The sequence below is a fragment of the Myripristis murdjan genome, chromosome 7, assembly GCF_902150065.1.
Source record: "Myripristis murdjan chromosome 7, fMyrMur1.1, whole genome shotgun sequence".
Lineage (NCBI taxonomy): Eukaryota > Metazoa > Chordata > Actinopteri > Holocentriformes > Holocentridae > Myripristis > Myripristis murdjan.
In genome coordinates this window covers 25,916,835-25,941,702 of record NC_043986.1, presented here as the reverse complement: position 1 = coordinate 25,941,702, position 24,868 = coordinate 25,916,835, and the positions used below count along the sequence as shown (strand labels likewise).

Below are 24,868 nucleotides of genomic sequence, written 5' to 3'. Positions count from 1 at the left end.
AGCTGCAGTTCTTGTATGAAAGGTGCTATACAAATAAAGTTTTATTATTATTATTATTATTATTATCTTGTTTCACAAAAAAGCCACCCTGCACTAGCAGTTTTTTGTGCCATTTAAATTAAATTGTCTTAAATTGTCTTGTCATTTTAATTATTGGTCTAAACTGAGATTTTTGTCTGTTTTTCCAGATCCTGTATGATCCTACCCCCTCACCAGCGCAGCCTGTGTGACCAAATTACATCAATCAGTATATGAATCAGTACATTAATGCACTGTCAGTTGTTCATTTGTTCACTGAATAAAATGCATACTTAATCAAAATCTTAAATGTGTCTTATAAGTCTGTGATAAAGTGCAATAATTACAGAAATGCAGGAAGTCAACAGAATCAACTAAATGAAAATCTGGGTCACAACAGGGTGTAGATGTATTAAGCATGAAAAGCCCCAAACAAAACTTGATTTCATTTTTGACCAAAAGTGACCACCAAAAGTGTCCCTCAGTGTCTCCTAGTTGTTCCTCTTCCCAGGATTTCCGCCAGTGATGGCAATAGTAATAATGTGGTTATCAAAATGAAGTGGAATCTTCATTTGTGGAGTATGAATGCATTCATACCACAGCCGACTCCTCTCCAAGCTGCGCAGATGAAATTCGGGATGCCTCAAGGTTCTGTCCTAGATCTCATTCTAGTTTCACTCGGTATGCTTCCTTTGGGCGATATCGACTTCCATTGTTATGCAGATGACATGTGGGTTTATCTCCTGATACATCCCTCCAGCCCCACCATTTTTTCTCTCATGTTTTATCTCCCAGATGTAAAACACTGGATGGTCAAACTTTTCAAAGACAATAAATCTGAAGTTGTCATTTTTGGCCCACCACCTCAACTTTAAAGAGGAACTAAACCCCAAACCCAAATCTGTTTGAAGCCTGACCTCTAATGGTTAAAACTAGGATGGCTGGTGGTGGGTGATGTTACCACCTCTGTTGTTATCATTGTGTTTAGGGTTTATGTAACCCAGGTGACCATGGTAACCAGTCTCACTATAAGTTCCGTGTCAGGACGAGGCCACTTCCTCTTCCGCTTCCCACTCCGCACATGCGAGTGTTTGTTTGTTGCTTCTACCGGTGTGTGTGCTTCCCCTGTAAAGCTCAACTTTACTTATTCCACACTCAACGCTGAGTTGAAATTTTTAAACATGGTTCAGTGTCGCAGGTTGTCATTTGGTTGCCAAGAAAACTTTTGAATGTATGTATTTTCTGAGATTTATATGCCGGCAACAATGATTTCTGTTGAATCAATGATGATTTACCGATTCATGTTGTACAACTAAGGAAAGAAAAATAAATTTAAGTTTGAATGCTAATTTTATTTATTTGACCGTTTTTTTTTTTTTTTTTTTTTTTTGCATGAGCGAGGATCTCTACCCCGAAACAGAGATCTCCACTCTGGATGGCGAGCTACGCCGAGCTTATGGAGTCTTCCCCCCACAACGTGTGGTAGGAAAGAAAAAAACTGAGCTCAACCTGGACATTGACATTTAAAGGGCCCATGTTTTTGTTATATTTGCCATATTTTGTTCATTTGTATTATGTGTTTACTATGTGCCTTAATTTAATACATTCATGGTTAAGTTTGAATTTTGCCTGATGTGTCTTTCTTTGGCGTTAACACACATTGGGGCTCCATGTTTTCTGTTTTGCAGTCAGTTTATTTAGCAAATAATATCACTTGATCATTCAGTCATCCTTGATGCACTAGTTACATTTAGTTGCTCTTTAATCCAACACCATCCAGTATTGTAGTGGATAATGTAAAGTCCTCACCCAGTTTGATTAGAAGAAAAGGTTTATTTATAACTGTGCTACCACAATCAAAAAATGGTGATGCCTTGCTGTATCAACCAACAAATGTCACCTTCCAAATACTATTCATGGGTAAATAAAATAGTATTTTTTTTTTAAACAGATTGATGTTTTCTTTCAATCTTTCAAGGAAAGTATTAGCTGTTCCCAGTGGTGGTTCTGCCTATTTTGCTGCCCTAGGCGAAATTGCTGCCTTGCGCCCTTCCATGTTACTACTCCTACCTACCTCCTATGTGCGCAGCATAAACTAAAAGAGTTGTGAACTGTTGCCGTAGCTGGGAGGATGGACACTCCCATTTGACAGTCAGTCAGTATAAGTTGGGTTTTGTCGGTTGCCTTTATTTTTCCAATGTCATCAGTTATGCACGTCATCTGGTCGGTGCAATTCATTTGTAAGTGAAAAAAAGAAAAACAGCACGGCGGAATCACGAAAAGAAAGTGAAATATATATTCAATTCAGTTCGATTCAACTGTATTTGTAGAGCGTCAAATCATAACAAAAGTTATCTCAAGGCGCTTTACAGAAACCCAAGAGATACTGGCCAAATCCATGGACCAAAACCTCCCCCAAGAGCAAGCACAGGGCGACAGTGGTGAGGAAACACCCATAAACCCTTCATGGGTTTATGGGTGTTACGGGTTTATTGACAAAAGAAAGAATCAGTGGACTCCTTGTGTTATTTGAGCGTGTCACCCCAGGCGCATTCCAGAACCAAAAGGGAGCCACTACATGAATGGGAAAGTTTCTCTTATAAACACCAAATATTGTTGTTTGGCCTCATTAGAGCCAGCTGGCTCAGAGCCAATTTGTGTTTTGTAAGAAACCCCAGATTGACCTTGGCTCAGATAAATAAATATCGGGTTCAGGTTACTGTTCGACGGCGGAAGAGCCAGCTTGTGTATTGTGAAAAACCAGACAGGTCTTGACAGCCCTACTTCAGCCCCTTTAAATAGCGGATGTGACAGTTCAGCCGCCATTAGTCCCACTGTTCAGCTCACTGGCTCCTGTAAAACTATGCTCTGCTTCAGACTCAGCTTTACCCTGTGTGAGTATACAACTGAGGGACTAAAGAGAAACACGATGGCTTTAAATGGATTTAGGAAGCTTAAACCTTAAAAGATTTCTCTCTGTTAATTTTACTATATCTTTCTGATGAGTAAAACTCCCTTCATTTGACCTTATGGGGACTTAATTGGGTTTTAGAGTGTATAGAATGAATAAAAAATTGTTAGCAATGATGACATCAATTTGTACTTTTTTTTTTTTTTTTTTTTTTTTTTTTTTTTACCATTTTTTGCGTGCAACTCCAAGGAAAAATCCTGAATAAATGCATTTTGAAATAATGAGGGCAAAGGGTATAAATAACGTTCATACTATAAGGCTCTGCATTTTGAGTTTTAAGTTTATATACTGATTTTTCAAAATGTAATGATTACTTTTATATTGACTGGTCAAATGTTTACGCCTGTTCATAAACTCTGCTGCCTGTTTAAACAATGTCTCTCAGGAAATGATAAATTCATAAATTCATGACTGACCAATAGTGGCTAAATTCATACAGCAGAAAGAACAAACATTTTTTAAATATCTATTTGCTGCTAATGCTACGACACAGTTTGAAGTCCACTGAATGTGACAATGTTTCTTTTCAGTGCTGGCAGCAGTTTGCTGTTTGCATGTGAGTGCAGGTAAATATCCACATGTGTGATATGAGAACGCTTGCATTTACTTTTTGTAGATGTGCTGTTTTCATGTTTATCTTGTACGGCCATGTCTTGTCTTTGTTTGCCCAGAGAAAGTCACCACCTGTGATGGAAACGAGGCCAGTGTCCACCGGCTCAGCTGCGACGTGACTGGTAACGTTCTGTGAACTTTGGTGGGCCAAAACATTTTGTTTGGCTTGGCAGACCAACAGGGTTGTGACATGCCTGCACTTTTATCAACCGGTTTCAAGTTGTGACGAGCAAAAATAGAGCATCTGATTTAAGGTGGTCAGTCCATTAAGTGACAACCTGCAAGAGGTTCAGAGCAATACAGATACCAACGAGACATCCGACAAATGTCTTTGGATGTTAAAGAGATTGTTTGTTTTTCTCCAGGATCATGACTTACAGTTTACCCTTTTTTTTTTTTTTTAAGATTGAGTATGTGATAACAATTATTCAATAAATCATTTGATGTGATTATTGGAGGTAAACAGAAATCAACACAAAGCAAAGCCAATAAATAAAGAATTTAATAAATAAATTAATTAATTAATTAATTTAAAAAAAAAAAAAAAAAAAAAAAAAAAAAACAGTACTACTACTAATAATAATAATTCAGGTCAGTGTGTAGAAATTTTAGGCCAGGCTGACATATTAATAAAAATATATGGAAATATTATTACATGTGTTTGGACAATCATCAGCATCAAATTTTCGATTATCCACCTCAGGCAAGACTTGATCTATAAAGTGATGATAGAGGAACAGTTAGGGAATATTTATCAATTCCACGTGTGCTGTCATCTCTACCTTACATCTTCCTTTTTCTTCCTCCAAACTGTCTGCTGTATTGTGTGTGACAGCGAGTGCAGTGATCAGCGTGGAGTCAACCCTGTACGGACGAAGTGACAGCGAGACCTGCAGCACTGGCAGACCTGCAGAGCAGCTCTCCAACACAGAGTGCTCTCTGCAAGGCACTCTGGAGATCCTGAAGAGCAGGTACACGTCTGATAAACACCTGACAGGTCATGTAATCTTTCATCTTATTTTAACCCCCTGATTACTTTTTACAGATGCTGGTAAATTTCTGTTGTATTTGGACCAAAATCTCCCCCAAGAGCAAACACAGGGCGACAGTGGAGAGGAAAAACCACTTAAACAGGGCCAGAAACCTTGAGCAAAACCCGGCTCAAGATAAATAGATAGATATAAATATAGATATACCTTACATAGACAAACTGTGAAACTCAAAACCTTTACTCTCTGATCTATTCTTGGTAGATACAGTATCAAACAAGTAGAACTGAAAAAAAAACAAACTACAAGCATGAACTGCACAAGGCTGAGCAGTGCAACAGTACAATACAGTGAATGAAATACACTATTAATATATCATATTTATAAGTGGTAGACAGTTTAACAGTCTTGCACAAAAGCAGGAGTGAAACAGAATGAATCTCTACTCTGTTTTCTTCATCTCTGGTACAAGATCCCCTCATTGTGAAACTGAAATAACAAATGCCACATACAGTAATGGATGATGCTCCAATTTAATGAAACAAACATGAAACATTTTACTAGCACAGTAAGAGAGTAAGAGTAAGAGCTACACTCAATGGAAACAGAGGAATATTGTTGAGAATGCTGACCAATGGGCTACATCTAGGGATAAGGATCAACTTTAATCCCAAGAGGGAAAACTAGTTATATGATATCTTTTTTAAAAATTATAATAAAAATAATGGCTGTACCAGATCTCAGGCTAGGTCACCTCCTTCAGCTCCGAGGATCTGGTCTCCGTGGATATTCTCCAGGGTGCTGCCTGGGCGCCTCATGCCGGTTGTTTTGCCTCACTAGTATTTTGTAAAACAAGGTCACCCTCCTGGAGATTTGGGGAACTTTTTGTCAAAGGGTCCTGGTGGAGGAAGCTGAGAACCTTTGAGTCGACAGGGAAGCAAAAGTCAAGAACAATGTGGACCCCAATTATACAGTGTCCTGCTGCCCAGTGACAGAGCCAGCGTTGTCATACACAGGCACATCAAAGGGATTTGGTTCAGATTAAAAAAATACCAAAATGGAAAATAGAAAAGTCATAATTGCATATGAAGTTGTTGAACATGTTTTTGCATGCTAGTGGGCTTGACAGAGAGAATCTGATATTAACAGTAGATGTTTAAACAAGTAAATATGCTCTATTACAACTTGTGTCTCTGCAGAATGGTAAAACTGAATTTACAGCTTTTACACACAAAGTTAGTTTGGGTTTAATTGTCCACGAGACACAAAGGATTGTAGGATATCATACCCGCTGTACCATATATCTATGATGCCTTTAGAAACCTGCCAAACAGATGCATCTCAGTAAGCAGCATTTTATCTTAACATTCGACTGGGACAGCTATTACTTGATGCCTTCCAACCTCAGAGCACTGCCTCAGAAGGCAGTCTTTTTTGTTTTGTTTTGTTTTTTCCCTCATTATGTCACACAGGATAGTGGATTACTGGGATTTAAAATATCTGCACCATTAATCAGGGGTAATTTGAATCTTTATAGGGAAGTCGTGCAGTCATTTTTTTAATAAAACAAACATAACACTGGATCATAAAAAGGTGCACCGTGTAACTGCAGTTTAGTCTGATTAAGGCCAGTGCATTTTTCTGAGGCACAGGCTCTACTGTCCCGCTCTCCCTGCAGGTGTAATGGGAAGAGGGTGTGTGAACTAAATGCAAACGTGTTCCAGTCATCTGATCCCTGCCCTGGCACCCACAAATACCTGGAGACCACGTTCACCTGCCTCCCAGCATGTGAGTCATGTGTGCATGAGATTAATGATGATGACATTTGCTGAAAATAGGTCTGATAAGTGTGATGTCTAATCTGATTCTTGATACTTTGACAGTTCATATTATTGCCTGTGAGCACTCTGCAGCACATCTCGACTGTGGTAAGATCACATTTATAATTTCTTTTTGAGTATGATGCGCTGATATGAAAACGTAAATTCATTTCATCAAAGCTACTCCTCTCAAAGTCTTGCTGTACAAAAGCTTGTGATCACCTGCATTTCAAACTAGAATTTACAGAATACTTCTCACCTTTCAAACTTTTCCTCCTGTCTCTCTCAGATGTGGGGCAAGTGATCACGATCCACGGCGGTGATTATGGCCGCCATGACCAAACCACGTGCTCTTACAAACGTCCTGCCTCTCAGCTTGAAAATGTCTACTGCTCAAGACCCACTAACAACATTACTGAAAGGTGTCGTTGCATTTTGTCATAACTTTTATGTTTTATATTAACAAAGAGAGATGGAAGTGCTGCATGGCTCCAGTGGCTCATAGACAGGTGCTCTTTAGTGGGGCAGGTGAAAGCTGATTTAGAGACAAAATCCGGGAGGTGTTGCTTATTAATCTATAGGTGATGCAGACGCAAGGAAAAAACTATGCAATCCATGTTTGTATTAAGCAATATAATTTATTACTTGAGCAAGGCAACTGAACAGACCAACGTGTATCCACTCTAAGTCTTCTTCTTCAGGGTTTACTATTTTAGATTCTAACACTCCCTGTCGCCTCATGTCCTATCCTCCACAGCTGCAATGGGCAAAAGAGCTGCACTATCTATGCAAGCAACTCAGTGTTTGGGGACCCCTGCGTTGGCACTTACAAGTACCTGGAGCTGGCTTACACTTGTGAATGTAAGTGCCTCAAAGGGGCTGTTTCACTCTGCTGAAGCGCACAAAGATACACACCTAATGAATCTTGTGAAGACACTACTGTTGAAAAACAAAATGGCTAAAAAAAATCTAAAATACTGTAAATCTGCCCTTGTTCTTGATTTCAAGGGGACGAAAAAATAATCCCAATGCTTTGCCCTTCATGAGACTCATTTGTTAGTTTCTGTAGCTGCTCTGACAGTAAGGAGTGAAGTCATGGTTTATGCAAAGACAACCTGCACTGACATTATTGACCCATCAGTCGTCTAAATTATTTGTCTAAACTGAAGTTTTTGTTTAATTTTTGCAGATCCTGCCTAACCGGAGGTGCCTTAACAAAACGTATAATGATCAGTTTGTTCATCAAAATCTCCCTTCAATCAACAGTACTTGAGTAAGATGCAACATTAACACAATATACAGGTGATTTAATTTGTCACATGAGAATGTGTTTCCTTGTCAGAGTTAGCATTTCTTAGCTTGAAACTGCTGTGGGTGATTCTAGAAGATGTGAATTTCAACTCTCTGTTCATAGACACCAACACGACTGTAAAGACAAACACTATCATCTAAAAAAAACAATAAAAGGCATTTTCACTATATTAATATGCTATTTCATATATGTGTGCTTCTCTGTACAATTGCATTCCTGTTGGGGATATTGATCCACTGCAGCCTTGATTCTTGCATGTTTTACAATATAAACAGGAATGCTATGGTATATGATAATAGAATATATACAGTGATGAACACCTATACATGCCCACCTGAATAAACTGTTACCTTGACCAACACCATGACTTGGTCAGTACAAGCAATAGGATGACATGAGTGGGCAGTGGGTGATTTGAAGAGTAATGCCATTCCTCTTGTTAGCAAAATCACCAAAATGTATCCCATCATGTTGAATATGCTAAATTAGTCCATCTGACTCACTGATCCGTTATCTGACAGAGGTTTCTGTAAGTCAGAACCCATGACCCTGACCGTGGCTCTGAAATATCAAACCTCACTGTGCCGTGTACTGATAAATCCATGCCGCTGTCCGTGGTGCTGAAGTAGCAGATGGATTTGTAATTGCGCCTTTTCTTCTCAGTCCCACCCTTCTGTCATCAACTCTGATCTATAATATTCTCTAAACTGTACACTACAAATAAAAAGGTGATCAAAGTGAAAACTTTCAACTTGTGGTGGAAGAGCAAGAGGATTACAGGGACACACTGCTGTCTGTAGTATTCCTATAACTTGGGGGCGACGTGGCTCAGGAGGTAGAGCAGTAGTCTGGTAACCGGAGGGTTCCCGGCTCAATCCCCGGCTCCTCCAGAGTGTGTCGAAGTGTCCTTGAGCAAGACACTGAACCCCTCACCGCTCCTGATGGACAGCTAGGTCCTTGCATGGCAGCCTCTGCCACCACTACATTGTGTTCTGAAAAATAATAATCTGGTAAAAGAACAGGCTGACACAAATTTGTATTTAGTCTAAAGGCAGTTCTACTAAACCAAAATTAGAATCGCAATTAATAATAATAATAAATCAAATTTATATAGCGGTTTATATTATCAAGAAGGAGACTAGGCCTTTATGATGATCCTGCAAACCCAATATAAAGCAGCCATTTTTTGGCGTGAAGGAGCACAACAGCAGACAGATGAAAGAGAAAGTGCAGAAGCAACATGATGGAGGCCTGGTAAGAAATTAACAGAGCTTGGAGCAACAGTTCCCTTGAATGATCATAAACCTTTTTTGCTGTTATCTCTTTGCTGTGAGTGTGTGACAGTTTATTTGACAATATAAGTTAATAATTATTTCACAGTCTAATAAAAAGTCAACATATTCTATAAGCAGCACCTAGAAAACAATGTCTGCTGCCAATTACAGTCAGAAAAAGGATAAACAGTACAGACACATGGCAAATCCTGGAAACACAGCAGAAAATATTCACAGAAAAAAAGAGGAACTGGCAAACCTGGAAATCATCAAAGGGGACTCTTCGCTGAGTGGCCAGGTCTTTGGATAATCACAGAACAAGGATGGGCCGACAGAAGCTGGTTACAGACTCACAATACTCAGTGGGAGCATAAATGTTTCATCTGCCATTAAAAGTGGCTTTGGTCCCGTTATACAGCAGCTCCACAGCACTCGTCCACTCCCTCTCTGTTCGTCACACAGCGGCATAACTTAAAAATGGATGCTTGGTTTCCACCAAATTTGGTGGGTTGCTTGGTCATAAGCCAAGGAAGAAGGGCCAATCATTTTGCACCCCTTGACCAAAAGGGGGCATGGCAGTGGGTGTGGCATATCACAATATATTAGGTGGCCTATTTCAGATTTCCACCAAATTTGTTGGAAAGGGTGGTTATGGGCCACAGAAGACCTCATCACTTCTCAGGTCATTCAGTCTGAAAGCACAAGGCAGTGGGAGCGGCATAGCACAAAAAGTCACATAACTTCCTGGTGGATTACATCACAAAACTTTAATGTGAAGTTTGTCAACAACATATTAACTTCTCACACTGACTGGTAAGGCTCTTTTTCCCTTTTTCTACCTCAATTTCTTGTAATTACTCCAAATGGCGCCTTGTGAGCTGTCCTCTCGGTGCATTGTTGCTGACAGCTGGGTTGACACACGGCCGTGTCCTCTTCAGGCTGTGCTCTTTGTTACAGATTCCCCTGAGTTTAGTTTCATCCAGTCATTTGCTGCACAGGGACACAGTCCACAGAGGGACATGATCACACATCTGGAAGCAGAGGCAGTTTGTTTTATCTAAATGAATGAAAGAGGGGGACACCACTGTGTGAATGTGAGGGACTCATTGAGCTGGAGGGTTAAAAAAGAATTATCCATTAAATCACTGTATGATAAACTACACCAGAGCACCAGATCCCTGCGTTCTCATTGATCCTGCGCTGCTTCTTCCTTTTCCTTGTCCACCTCTGACCTGCAGGAGAGAGCGTCCTCCACCCAGACGTGCCTCTAGAGACCAAGCTGCCGGCTACTACAAAGAGACAAAAAGAAAGAACTATGCAAGAGGTGAAAGGGAGCCAGAAAATCCTATTCAAAACGTCCTCATTCGCTCTATACAACTCTGGGAGAACAATAGAAAATGTGATATGGAGTACAATACATACCTTTTCGGTGAACATCATCCCAGTCTCTGAACAGTCTGCATGATGAACTGCTGTGAACCAGCACAGCTTCACAGATCTGAAATATATAGTGCCCAACCTGCCAACTCGCTGACTGTAATAACACTCCAAAGCAGAGGCTTTAAAAGACGGGGGCTCCGGGCACTTGCAGGAAGTTCACATGAAAAATGACAATGTTCTCATTCACAATAATGTAGTTTAGCAGACTACACACTAGTTTGTCCTCCTGTCTATCTGTTCGGGAATCCAAAAACCACGAAAAAAAAAGCATATTTATTGCCTTGCTACCACTATGAAAAAATGGTCTTACACAATATACAAGCAATAAATAATGCAGTGAGTAAATACTGTTCATGGTTTGATGAAAGGCGATTCTCCAGTGTAATGATGTTTTAATAAAATTTTAATACATTCAATCAAAAGTCTCTTTTTTTTTGCTTTTGTTTTAAGAAAGGTGTGGGTCAAGATCAGTCTTCCTTGTGGCCATTATATATATATATTTTTTGCAGGCACTCTACAGAAAAAACAACAATAGTTTAAATTTACAATATTCCAAAAAATATTCCAAAAAATATTCCAAAAAAAAAAAAAAAAAATCACCTCTCTGTCCATTTTGAAATCGTCAGCCACAACAAAATGCCAACAGTTTGAGGCCTTACAGCACATGCAGTCAGTGAGTGATGCTGATGCTGAATTTTTCTTTTTATTTATTTTATATTTATTTTTTTAGAAAGCTGGCTTCTGATCATTCAAGACAGCATCTCTACAATTTGTTACTCCTTTATCATTCTCCCTTATCAAATAAAACTGATAAAAAAAAATAAACCATACTATACCTAGAGTATAGCTATTCATCAACTTCAACACTTTGTCACCAAATACTATTGTTTTCCCACCTTAGAGGCAGGTGGGGAACAGACAGTTGGATCAGAGCCAGTTTGTGTGTTGTTAAAAAAAAAAAAAAAAAAAAAAAAAAATCACAGACGGCTCCTGGGTCAGGTGCATAAATAGCGGGTGTGACAGTTCCAGACATCATTAGTCGCTGTGGCTCCTGTAAAACCATGCTCTGCTTCAGACTCAGCTCTGCACTGTGTGAGTATACAACTGAGGGACTAAACAGAAACACAAGGGCTTTAAATGAACTCAGAAAGCTTTGCATGATGATGTCACAACGTGTGTTGCTTTTAATCTTACTTTTCTTGTGATCAGGTCCCTTCACTAGATCTTAAGCTTAAAGATCCAGCAGTATAAAGAGCAACCTGTAAAAAAAACAGTTAAGGGACTTGATAGAGTTTAGGATTAGGAATCATCTCTCCATTCATCTTAATCAAAAACACAGAAGGTGCATACATGAATAAAAGTATTTTTGAAATATCTTAGAAGAACACTAAATTCAAAGGGTGTAAATTATTTTCAATATAGTCAAAGTCTACACTGACACTTAAAGTGTACGGTATTTGTTGGCTATATTGACTAGTCGAAGGTTTAAGCCACAACAACAATGAAAAAATTAACAACTTGTGAATGGAAAACACTGTTAGGCTGAATTCATACAGCAGAAAGAACTAATGCACATTTTTAAAATTTTATTTGATGCTCTTGTAAAACACTACAGGACAGTTTGAAGTCCACTGAATGTGACGATGTTTCTTTTCAGTGCTGGCAGCAGTTTGCTGTTTGCATGCGAGTGCAGGTAAATATCCACATGTGTGATATGAGAACGCTTGCATTTACTTTTTGCAGATGTGGTGTTTTCATGTTTATCTTGTATGGCCATGTCTTGTCTTTGTTTGCCCAGAGAGAGTCACCACCTGTGCTGGAAACCCAGCCAGTGTCCACCGGCTCAGCTGTGATGTGACTGGTAATCCTCAAAAACTTTCTGTACCCAGAACTTTGGCGGGCCAGCTGAGCCGGGATGAGTGTGTACTGCAGACAAATGTGTGCAAGATGTTCAACACAAAGTACCAAAGAGAGATTACAAAAACATTTTTGGATGCTGAGGGCTGGCCATTTATTTTTATCCTTCTGTTTATTTATTTATTTTTGCTAATTCTTGACGAATTTTCCGTTCTTTGTGATTTTCCTGTAAATATTTTCCTTGTTGCCAGTTTTCTCTTTGTTTGGTCTTAGTTTCTTGTAATTTTGTTTTTAGTTTTTATTATAATTTGATGGTAATTTTCCTTTAATTAATTAATTGATTCATTTTTTTCTTTCTTTTTCTTTTTTCTTTTTCTTTTTTTTTTTTTTTTTACTTAATTTATTTAGTTAGCCAGCACTCTCTTGTACAAGACATTTTTAATCTCAGTGAACTTTTACTGGTTAAATATATACATATATTAATTTATTCATTAATGTTGCTATGATGACTCAAGAGTTGAATTTTTAAGACAGGAAAACATTTGGATGTGAATGTTAGGGGTGAGCAGGAGTCCTGAAACACTAGCTGCATCCAGACCAGAAATGTACAGCATAACTAAATAATTTATTACTTTGGTCTGGACAATCATACAATAAAGCTATTATAGAAGATATTTCATGAGTATTTATCCATTTCATCTCTATTTTTTACCTCTCCCCCTCCCATCCTTTGTGTGTCACAGCGAGTGCAGTGATCAGAGTGCAGTCAGCTCAGTATCGATGCACGGACGGGGGGGTGTACAGCGCGGGCAGATTTGCAGAAGGGCTTTTCAGCACAGAATGCCCTCAGGAAGAAACTCTGGGAATCCTTCAGAGCAGGTACATGCATCTCATACACTTCAAAATGAAGAAATGCCAGCTGATATTTCATGTAATCTTTTATAACATTTTTAAACCCATATTTTTTTTTTTCCAAATGGTGATAAATTTTACCTGGTTAAGATCATTCCTTTTTTATATTCTCTTTTCTTATTATAGCACCTATTATGGATATGTAACCAAAAGCAGTGGCTTCATTTAGGTAATCTTTTACTGTTGAGCAGTGAAAATTCTATTCTATTCTACTCTATTCTATTTAAAGTATTAATTTCATTTTCATTTCACCATATGCTACTCAACAAAAAAACCCAAACTTTTCTTGGGTTAACAGCAAAAACCAAACCACAGCAAAATGGAAAAAAAAAAAAAAAAAAAAAAAAAAAACCTATGCGGTGTGAGCATGAACAACACAAGGCTACATATAGTCACATAAAAAGTGAAATTAAATATTAAAAACAGTTGAGTTCATATTAAGGTTCTGAGGATTTCTTTTCATATTAAGGAAACTGGCACAAGAATCTAGTTTATTCTGGTCTAATTTGGTATGATTTTCCGAGACACAGGCTCTCCTGTCCCGCTCTCCCTGCAGGTGTAATGGGAAGAGGGTGTGTGAACTAAATGCAAACGTGTTCCAGTCGTCTGCTGCCTGCCTTGACACCCATAGATACCTGTACACCATATACACCTGCCTCCCAGCCAGTGAGTCAGATGTGCAGGAGACTAATAATGATCAAACTAAGATGAACGTTAGTCCGATGATGTCTAATATGATTTTTGTTACTTTGACAGTTCATGTTATTACCTGTGAGCACTCTGCGGCACACCTATATTGTGGTGAGATCACATTTTCTATTTTTTTCAAATGTACCGTGTGTGAACATGATTAACATAACAAAACCTCACCTTTGTATTTTGAAATTCATCTTTGTGTCTTGCTGCACTCAACCCTTTAGTCACCTGATCATCAAGCTAGAGGTTATTAGTTACATTTTTCTTTCACTTATCATACCAAGTTTTTCCCGTCTCTCTCTCAGATCCGGGGCAAATTATCGTCGTCCACAGCGCTGATTATGGCCGCCATGATCGAACCACGTGCTCTTACAAACGCCCTGCCTCTCAGCTCCAAAATGTCTACTGCTCAAGACCCACCAAGAAAGTGGCCGAAAGGTGCCGTTGAAAAATCTTTTATTGTAACTTTAACTCTAGTTTGAGGAATACACTGTTAGCTGCAGGTTATGCAAATTCCCCAGATTACTTTCATGAATCTAGGAGGACTTTCAAACCTGTCCTCATGTCCTATCCTCTGTCCACAGCTGCAATGGGAGAAACAGCTGCACTATCTATGCAAGCAACTCAGTGTTTGGGGACCCCTGCCATGGCACTTACAAGTACCTGGAGCTGATTTACACTTGTCAGTGTAAGTGCCTCAAAAGGGGATGTTTCACTTTCATTCTGCTGAGGCTAACCGTGGGGTTCCACCACATGTGCAAAAAGAAAACACCTGGAGCTGGAAAATGAGGTTGTGGAGGTGAAGCAGCAGCACACAGATACCTCCACTACAGTTGCCATGGTTCATTTGCAGCATTGATGCATCAAAAATAAATTCAACTGCAGCTGAGCTGGTATGAAATGCTTTGGATCAAACTCGCTACAAATTGCAATTTATTATTCTTTTTTAAGAGTAACTGTTAAAGCAGTTGTGTTGTCTGCTCCTTTTTATTTTCAGTCTAGGTTATTGCACATTTATTTAATATGTATAAAATTTTGGCTAAAACTATTTGTGGGTGCCCCAGTGGATTACCATGCAGAGTGTGTCCCCATGCAATACCAAGGCTAATCCGCAGCGGCCCGGCTTCAGATCTGATCCAGATCTTTGGCTGCATGTCATCCCTTCTCTCTGCTTTGTCCTTCCTGTCTCTCACCAATGTGATTGTCTAATACAGCAGAAATGCCCAAATAAATAATCTAAAATTAAAAAAAAAAAAAAAAAAAAAACTTCAGCAAAAAATACTGAATTGAATCATCAACTCGTATAGTTTACCAACTTGAATCGCATCGATTCATTCCAAGAGAAAAATCCTTGCCAGCTGGTTAATGTTACACACCTATTACCCACACAGTCTTTTAGTGTTATGCTGCTGAAACAAACTAAGCTAAAATTCAATTTCCTAAAAGTTGGACACTGTAAATCCTTAAGTTTTTTTTTTTTTTTTTTTTCCAAATATCACCTTTGTTCCTGACTTCAGGTGGAAGCAGAAACCCACCGGTTAGTTTCTGCATTCTCTGACAAAGTGCTGTTTTTTGAAAAGTGAGTCTTTTTCTGCCAACAGTCATTCTGCAGTTTTCTCTCCCTAAACTCAACCTTTTTTTTTTTTTTTTTTTCAGATTCTCTACGATCTTGTTGCCTCGCCGGTACAGCCTGCATGAACAATGTGCAATAATCAGAATATGACAAGCATGACTGTGCTCACCATATCTTCAGAAACCACAGAACAGTTTAGTTCAGTTCTGACTTCATTTAGCAGAAACACGGCGGACCAAAACAAAACACAGGGCGACGGTCCCGCTCATCTCCACATTTGTTTTATTGGGTTCACAGCAGCAGTACAACACAGGACCATATCCAGGGCCTCTCATCATTAACATTCACTACAACTCATACCAAACCAAATAAATTAACAAACATCAGAAAAAAAAAAAAAAGATAAATCGACCCTTTTCACATTGAATATATTCCAGTGCAAGTCAGTTTTGACAGCTCATCATGAATAATAAAACAGTGTAGTTAATTGTAGTTATGATAAATACCAGCACATTTCTCCAGCTCATGCTTGTGTAAGGCAAACAAGAGAAAGCATTCTGAAACAAAATAAAAACTCTCATTGGACGCCATGTTTCACTTGCTCTCTCACTGGGAATTCAAATTGTTTTGCATTGCCTTAACCAAACATAGGATTCTCTAAATTGTAAGCCACAGTTTGTTCATCAAAATCTCCCTTTGATCAACAGTACTTCAGTAAGGTGCAACACTACGAGACATAAAATGTAAAATATACACAGGATATGATTTATTAAATGTCCCTACAGGAAAATGTGTTCCCTTACAAGAGCTTGAAACTTCCCTGGCCCATCCTTTCACATCTAAATTTCACATATTTATTCACGGACATCAACACGACTGTAAACACAAACACAGAAATGGTCATGTCAAAAAACACATTAGATTCAACAATAAATAGATTTTTCATATTATTAATATGTTCTGAAGTATTTTTGTTCCTCTATGTACAATTGTACCCACTGCAGCCTGAAAATTCGATTCTTGAGTGACAGGGTTTTTGTTTTACAATATAAACAGGATTGCTATGGTAATATATGCAGTGATGACCCCGTTACCACACACTCTGAATAACCCCTGACTGACAACACCATGTCTTTGTCAGTTTAATGCCAAAATACACAAGTGGAAGTGGAATGTATGGAGTAAAGAGACAGAGAGACGCTGGAAGTGAAAGCATGGAAATACAGTAGCATTCAGAGGCCGGACAGAAAGCGAGATGAAAAGTGAAAACTGTGGATGGACTGCATCTGTTTGTATTCGCGTAGTGTGTTACTCTGTCTGGGGCACAGAGATAGCCGGGCCCTTCGGGTCGTCAAAACGGTCCATGGTGCGGAGCTGCATGATCATGTGAAGGCCGTAGGTGAGCACCAGCACCATGAGGAGGTTGGTGATTAGGCCCATCCAGATGCCTGGGGTGAAGAAGCCTGCACAGTCACTGGCATAGGAGAACTCACTGCCGGTCACATTGAAGCCTTGGATCTGTGGAGAGATGCAACACAAAAAACGTTGTGGGGGATTGATTAAGCAAGAAAGCATGCAACCAAAAGGACAACATGAGAGGGGATACACAATATAAAATTTTGATTATTACATACAGTCTGTGTGTGTGTGTGTGTACAGTGGTCCCTCGTTAATCGCGGGAGCTACGTTCTAAAAATAACCCGCAATAGGCGAAATCCGCAAAGTAGTCAGCTTTATTTTTTTTACAATTATTATAGATGTTTTAAGGCTGTAAAACCCCTCACTACACACTTTAGGCAAGCTGAACGAATTCTGTACTGTACAGGAGACACGGCATGGAGGAGACTGATTGACAATGGTCTACAGTCCCTTAGCCAATCAGGACGCAGAACACAATGCGCTGTAAAATAAAAAAAAAATAATTTTTTTTTTTAAAAAGCATGCAAAATTGCACTAAAAAAAATCCGCGAAACTGCAAGGCTGCAAAAGGTGAAACGCGTTATAGCGAGGGACAGCTGTATACAGATAGACAGACAGATAGATATACCTAGACTGTATATAAAAATCATGTGTATTTATGCATCACTCCACTTCACTAGTGCTCAGTAGTAACTGCTTTACATTGTAACACTAACAAATTGCCAAAATTACTGTGCGTGTACACCTCAATGATTCACAGCTAAAATTTTAAATAAATAAATAAATAAAAATAAAGCCATCTAGTCAACACTGGAGATAAGGTAAATGCTGTAAACAGCACAAAATGCTAGTGCAAGGGGAAAAAAGGCACTGGCTTACCTGGAAATCTTCGAAGGAGACTCTCCACTGAGTGGCCGGGTCTTTGGATGAGCGTGGAACGAGGACAGGCCACTGAAAGCTGCTGACGGACTCACAGCGGTAAGAGTACTCGGCAGGAGCGTAAATGTTTCGGCTGCCATTAAATATGGCTTTGGTCCCGTCGTACACCAGCTCCACAGCATCTAGCGTGAACCAGCGGCGTGCAGAGACCCTGTAGTGACTCTGGCTCATAGCAAAGCTGGACACACACACACAGAGTGATAAACAGGTTTTGGATGTAGACAAAAGGACACTGTCGTACTTTTTGTGTGAAAGAAAGTTTCAACCAAATTCTCTTTTAAAGTATAAAGCTGTGGGCATTTGTGTATGCATGTAAGTTTACTGTGTGCACTCACATTAGTTTGAAGTCACGATGGCCAAGGACGCCCTCATAATTAAGAACCAGCCTGATAACAATGAAACAACAAAAGAGGAAAGTAAAAGGAAGAGAACATTAAGGATATCAATTTTCCCTTTGTTTAGTATTCACTGCCCTCCCATCCCAGAGTGAGAGACTTATCTGCTCCTTGGTTGTGAATATTCACAGCACTACAATGCAGGCTGCTTTGTCACCCACTACTTTTTTTATACCATCTGCAACAGTGTCAGATACTATAATATCAAAAGGCCTTAGCCCAAAGGTCCATTAACATCTACAATAAAAACTACCAACACAGTTATACACTGTAAACTATAAATCTTAATAGGCTCACTGCAGTGACGCTTTCGCTGAGTAACTTCTCACACAAATGGTTGCGGTGTCAAAGCTTGTAAAACAATGTATCATCGCTGCAGATGGACATTTCTTCTGCTATGCGAATGAACTATAGACATCATCTACCTTGACTCGGTTTGGTCGCAGCTCGAGTCGTGGAGTCTGGGGGTGACGCCCTCCCCAAAGGTGGCCGGGGTTAGATCGTGGGATTCCCAGCGACCGTTTCGCTGGATGCTCACTGACAGATTTCTTGCCCACATGAGGATGCAAGTGTTTTCCCCCTTCTAAAGAGTGGAAAGGGAGAAAAACAGAAAACAGATAAAGAGGGGAGATAAAGTGTGACTGATGACAACAAAAATGGGTGTGGGTATGTTTACGTGCACACACTAAGTGATCTGAACCTGATAAAAGGAAAGTACAGTAATGACAGCAAATGTCACATAAATCCTCGGGTCTGATTATCTTCATCAGAACGAGCCTCTCAGTGTAAGAATAACATGTATAACACCTAGATTTCTTCTCAATCTTTTGATTTATTTGGCCATGTGAAGATTTTCTGACTGATTTCAATCCCTTTTACAAATGTGTGCCATTTTTAAGAAGGTCACTAAGGGATAAGCTCTGGATGCAGGGATGGTTTGATTGTTTACACAAATGAATGACACTGGGAAGCACCACCGCCAAGTGAATGTGAGGATGTCACTGATCATATCATATGAATCAACTAACCATGTCATCCTACCTTAAACTCCACTGGAGCATAGTCCCCACCCTTCTCCTTGATCTTGCGCTGCCTTTCCCTCTCCCGCTCCCGTTCCTTATGTCCACGCCTGGACTGCAGGAGAGAGCGTCCTCCACCCATGCCTGTCTCTAGAGTGAGAGATGCTGCCTCCTGCAAACATAAAGAGAGAAATATACAAGAGTTGAGAGGGAGACAGAAAAAAACTGATTTAAGTCCTTCTTTCCTCTGAAAATGTATTATCAGTAATAACAGCCAATCACACACACACACACACACACACAATCACAGACACTCTGACAGAGTCTCACCCGTGAGGGCCGCAGGGCTGTGTAAATGGCAATGTATGGCACAGACTGGGTCTTCATGATGCTCAACACCTGACCAATCACCTCATCTGAAAAAAAGACAGTGTATAGTCAGTGACATAGTACACTAGGTAGTTAAAAAAAAATGACCTTTTTTTTTTTATTATTACAGATCTTTTGGAAATATGAGGAAAAAGCTTCTTGGTCCACCATCACTCTTCTTTAAAAAAATCCAAAGGCACAAAATTACATTACCATATAACAAATATAAACATACAAAAATTAATGTCTAGAATTCGCCTACAAGACTACAGACGACAGCTGTTTGTATAAGAAGATTTTTTTCTGCCAAGTGTATTTTGATTAGAAAGTCCCCCTCCAGCCATTTATTAAGCCCCTAAAAAATAATCTCTGATCATCAATATTACATATTTAGTTTATTCCATGAAAAAACATTCCTTACTACCTTAAAACAGCTTAAATATAATTCTAAATCTTGCCCTGATTAAAAATGCGGCTCGTAATCAGTGCTGCATTCACAGAGCGCAGAAGTATTGTCTGTGATAGTTGCGAAAATTTTGCTGTATTTGAAAATCTCAACATGAAAAAAAAAAATTTCAGCTAAATGCTTAGTTACACTAATATTGTTCATGGGTAGCAGCCATTTTGAGTTGGTTGTGTTGTTTTCTGAAAAATAAAACACTGGAGTGGGAAAGCTCTGAAGACACTGACAGCGACCAGTGGTGCTAATGCTAATGTCAGGATAGGCTGTCAGATTTGTGATACACTAACTGTAGCTGGTCCAGAGTGTGTTTGAATCTCAGATTTTACGGGCGTAAACACACACCTCCACCTTCAGAAGAGGATTGTTAAGACACCTCGCTAATGACAAACATTTCCCTGATACAAGTCAGTACAGTCAAGGTCACACATTTTAGAAGACATCAACATAAGAAAAACACATTGTTGAGTGGAGGCAAACTTTAACACACACACACACACTTTACCCGAGGCCCCAGGGACTCACCGTTCCCACTGAGAATCTCCTTTGCGGACATCAGATCAGCCCTGCAAGCCGCAGCAATGATGTCATATTGAAAAAAAAAGGGGGAAGAAAGTCAAGAAAAGTAACAAAAGTCAAAATGGATAACCAATAACTATCCAAATCCAGGCAAATAACTACAGAAACAGAGACAAACCAGCCAGACAAGTGAGGAGAACTAAAGTGAAACATCGATCCCAAAGACCACCAAGAAAAATTTGCCTTCATCACAAACACCAAGACATTTTACTGACCCATACTGGATGTGATGGGTCACTGTATAGACAGTGCACAGTGACCTGCGTTATTTGTATTTTTATATGTGAGTGAATGCGTTTGTGTTATGCAAAACAGCATGGCAGCCTAAATTGGCAGAACAGATGCTTGTGTACTGTTATCATGGGTGTGTGTGTGTGTATGCCATGTACATACCCATTGCCATAGGGCAGCCTAAACACCAGCAGAGCAGGTGAAGAGGCGTTGAGTCTAAGCTGGCTGAGTGTCTCAGGGTCCATGTACAGAGGGGAGGTCTCTAATTGGTCCTGAAGCTGACCAATCACTGCATTGGAGGCGGGCCAGGACACAGCGGGTAACACCAGTGGGGAGGGAGATGACATCAGAGCCCCCTGTAGCACAAACATATGAATTGACAGAGATCCATCAGTGTTACCTGAAATCTCACAGGACACTGGGAGTGAGGTGGGAGTGACAAATGATAAATAACAAAGGAAATGAATAATAACATACATGATTTGTACTGCAAGGGCATAAAACATTGCAATTGCTGGCTTCTCACTTTTTGAGTGACCTGCAAGTTACAGTCTTATCTGTGAGGCTACCCTGAAGTCATTCTTTTGCTCCAATGCAGTATATCCCTCTCAAACATAAGCAGAGGGTGAGAATATAAAATGCAATAACACAGCATGTGAATAACTTTGCCTCACCTCAAGGTTGGGGAATACACTATCCTGCTTGTTTCCAAATGCTCCTCCATACATGGTAAAGTCCTCTATGCTCATCTGGTGTGGAAGCAAGAACAGAGATGCAGGTTTCATCACAGACAGACAAAATGAATGTCAAGTAAAAGATAAGAGCGCAAGGCTCCGGGGCTCCAACAGCAAGCAAGTTAGGTTTAAGACTTTGAGACTTTTTAATGCCACTTGGAATTAAATTTAAGACCAATTTTACAATGACTGAAACTGAAGGGGAAAAAAATCAATTACTGGGGTAGAGCAGAGCTGGGAGATACATGGCAGGTTGACTTGGTAGTTTTATGTTTCTCACGGGTCAAGGAGGATTCCTGCATCCCTGCCGCAAACCGGGCTGCAAGATTTTAATTGAATAAAATACTACTTCCCAAGTAGCATTTTTTTTTTAATCAAGACATTTTAATACAAATTAAAGCCTTATTTTTAGACTGATGAATTCATTGCCTTTTAAGACTTTATGGATCTGTAGGAACCCGGGGGTCAGTAACAGATAAGTAGCCTTGGGGCTGGTGGTGTCTGCTGGGTGGACGCCGGCGAGCCCCGGTCCTCCAGCTGAAGGAATGTCATTCAAGCCGTCAAACCACCTCCCTCCCCACTGCTCTTTTATCTCAATTTGATACACTTAATGCCATAATGCTCTCATTAGGAAGACAAATGAATCAAGGGAACAATAGGGCGGTGCAAAGCCATAAATTATCGATAATAATCTTAAAAAATTGTCTTTGATTTCAAAAACAGCTTGATAAGTTCGGATAATGATAATGACAGAGTTGCTCTCATCTTTAACAAAAAGATCCAGATATATCAAACTTTTTTTGCCTTGACAGGCACTCTCTGCTTAAATAATTAATTCATTTTAGTATTGCGATGATTTTTTTTTTACTGTATCAATTTAAAGTGAAGATATCATATTGCATTATATGAAGCTAGCCTATAGGAATCGGATGGTACCAAGTGCGTCATGCTAGGTGTTGGCTAGGGCTAAATTTTGGGGAGGGAAAAATCTGGCATGGCAATTTTCAAAGGGGTCCCTTGACTTCTGACCCCCAGATATCTGAATGAAAATGCACTCTATGGGCACCTACAGGTCTCTCCTTTGCAGACATGCCCAGTTTATGCTAATCCCAAAGTGGACAGGGGAAAAAATTACTTAATTACATTTGGAGAAAGGTGTTTTTAGGATTTCAAATTAAAGATAGAATCAAATTGTAGTAGGTATGAAGTAAGAGGTAAGGAAATAACTGCAACTTTGTATGGTTTCACAAGTGCAGCAGTGTGTGTGTGTCTATGTGTGTGTGAGCGCACCTTGTCCTGCAGGAAGAGCAGCACATTTCGTGGGCCCACGCTGAGAGCTTTTTCCAGGTAGGAGCCCAGCTGGTCCCGTCCGACGATGTGACCCGCTGTGGGAGGCAACTGGCCTGGGAGAGAAATCCTGGTGGTGATCCAATAAAACAAACGTGCACAGGGTGTTACAGTTAGTTATACAGCAAAATATAATAAAAGGATGACTAGCAACCAGCACACAGTGTGTTTCTGTGTGCTATGGGAGCCGTGGAGGAGGGGGGTGGAGCAGGTGTACCTTTCATATGGATGAATTTGGCTATAAAACTGAAGCATCCAGAGGCAGGCCTCTAAATTAATTATAACACTGACAACTAGTTACTGAATATTACATGCAAACACATAGATATTAAAAAAAAAAAAAAAAAATCACCAAGATAAGTGACATCCCAAATTTTGATATTTCTCATATATTTTTTTAAATGATTCGTGATTCATATGATCCTTCTTTTGGGTAAAAATCATATTCACTGTAGTAAATGGAGGAATAGCAGGCCTTTCTTTGCTTGGTTTATAAATGACTTCAAATTATTTTTCTTATCATTAAAAAAAAAAAACGTACTCTAGTTTTAAAAAAAAAAAAAAAAAGGAAGAAAGATTTGGGGGATATATTCATGTCTCTTATGTGAAGTCTTTGCTCCTGTGTATTAGTATATTTATATATATATTTTTTTATCTCTGTCTTGTGCTTAAGAAGCGATTGGTCAATTATACATTTCTGAATATATAGTGTATAAACCCAATACCTCATTTAATTTTCTTTACTGTCATTTAGTTTGCTAACGTTAATATTGTGATGCATTGTTTATGTGTGTCCTCAACGAGAATTTATATGTTCATAAATATTTGTTCGATAAATAGAGATTGAATGACTGGTTAGCTAGCTATTGGTTCGCTTGGTGACGAGGCGGCAGCTGTCTGCAAGGTCTAAATTTACACACTTTCTCAATTAAGTCTAATCTGCCGCTGCAAGTCAAAAAATAATATTTGCTGAAGTCTGTTTATATTAGCGCACGGAGCCAACCGGAGCTAACATCTGCTAACGTTAGCTAAAATGACAGCGACGTTAACCCGGTGTCAGCCGCAGGAGAGCACCGGTACAAAGAGCAGAAAAAAATATAGTCACCCCTCGCTGGTCCACAGCATCAGCGGCACCTGCTCGTCACATCTCCCCGTGTTTAAGGTGTTCAATAAAAACATTAAAACGGCTGCGGACGCCGAGATGCGCTCTAATCGTCGGGTCATTACGGTCGCCATCTTGAGGGAATTTCTGACAGGTGACGTCAAGTAGATCACGTGACGGTGTTGGATGAAGATCTTCACGTGAGTAGTCCTGCCTCCACGAGCAAGGCTGCGCCTCTTTATTTTTTACCCCACCCGCATTGCGCGTGTTCTGACGCTGATTGGCTATTGGTTAAGGTTGGGTTGGTCAAGGCTAGAGTGCCTGTAGAGAGAGAGTGGTGACAACTCCGTCCACTGCAACGGTTCAGTTTTTTCACAGCAATGGCGGCGTACGGAGACCCTCGAAAGTTCCCGGAAGTTAGCATAAGCTAACCGCCACACAATGTATTCCAACGGAGCGGATTGCCGGAGCTACACTTTTTCAAGGTAAAATGTTTAAATAATCGTATTTCCATATCAATTGTGCATCGAAATCAAATTGACACGAGTAATTAAGTATGTTGACGGATTGTCACCGCTTTGATTAGTAGATTTAGAGAATATAAACCGATAAAAGTTTAGGCTAGCACACTGGATAATGATAGCAACACATGCCGCAGGCTTATAAATGCAAATTCTGTTCTTAAATATAACTTCATTCAACGCTGTTGACAGCGTTGTTAATATGTAGGGAGAGCTATTGTACTTCTATTTAATTTTAATTTATTATTGAGGCTGCGGAATCATGGGCAAAGCACTCGA

At 39.6% G+C, this 24,868-nt stretch overlaps 2 protein-coding genes across 2 annotated transcripts in view; one reads left to right on the top strand and one right to left on the bottom strand.

The window, feature by feature from the left end:
* The window catches only part of LOC115361433 (uncharacterized), a 32,249-nt gene extending 17,346 nt beyond the window's left edge, over window positions 1–14,903 (top strand). Inside the window, exons 9-22 of the mRNA XM_030054802.1 lie at window positions 2,787–2,912; window positions 3,520–3,555; window positions 3,661–3,723; window positions 4,437–4,572; window positions 6,269–6,378; window positions 6,474–6,518; window positions 6,700–6,832; window positions 7,168–7,271; window positions 13,037–13,172; window positions 13,762–13,871; window positions 13,962–14,006; window positions 14,207–14,339; window positions 14,486–14,589; window positions 14,899–14,903. Of these exons, the coding sequence (XP_029910662.1) occupies window positions 2,787–2,912; window positions 3,520–3,555; window positions 3,661–3,723; window positions 4,437–4,572; window positions 6,269–6,378; window positions 6,474–6,518; window positions 6,700–6,832; window positions 7,168–7,271; window positions 13,037–13,172; window positions 13,762–13,871; window positions 13,962–14,006; window positions 14,207–14,339; window positions 14,486–14,589; window positions 14,899–14,903 (1,286 nt within the window). The remainder of the gene's footprint in view (window positions 1–2,786; window positions 2,913–3,519; window positions 3,556–3,660; window positions 3,724–4,436; window positions 4,573–6,268; window positions 6,379–6,473; window positions 6,519–6,699; window positions 6,833–7,167; window positions 7,272–13,036; window positions 13,173–13,761; window positions 13,872–13,961; window positions 14,007–14,206; window positions 14,340–14,485; window positions 14,590–14,898) is intronic.
* An 836-nt stretch (window positions 14,904–15,739) lies between these two features.
* atp6ap1a (ATPase H+ transporting accessory protein 1a) lies at window positions 15,740–24,273 on the bottom strand. Its single transcript, XM_030056106.1, has 11 exons — window positions 24,072–24,273; window positions 22,910–23,036; window positions 21,560–21,634; window positions 21,048–21,241; window positions 20,601–20,641; window positions 19,577–19,662; window positions 19,269–19,418; window positions 18,653–18,810; window positions 18,168–18,218; window positions 17,773–18,010; window positions 15,740–16,992 (listed from the first exon to the last, which is right to left on the bottom strand). Exons 1-11 carry the CDS (start codon window positions 24,200–24,202, stop codon window positions 16,783–16,785), a joined length of 1,461 nt encoding a protein of 486 aa, XP_029911966.1. The 5' UTR covers window positions 24,203–24,273; the 3' UTR covers window positions 15,740–16,782.
* Between the last annotated feature and the right edge of the window lie 595 nt (window positions 24,274–24,868).

Coding starts and splice junctions, on each gene's coding strand:
- atp6ap1a (XM_030056106.1), bottom strand. CDS start 24,202: ATGGCGACCGTAATGACCCGACGATTAGAGCGCATCTCGGCGTCCGCA. Junction 19,663..20,600: donor GGAGATTCTCAGTGGGAACG/GTGAGTCCCTGG, acceptor TCTTTTTTTCAG/ATGAGGTGATTGGTCAGGTG. Junction 16,993..17,772: donor TCTCCTTCGAAGATTTCCAG/GTAAGCCAGTGC, acceptor ATCTCTCCACAG/ATCCAAGGCTTCAATGTGAC.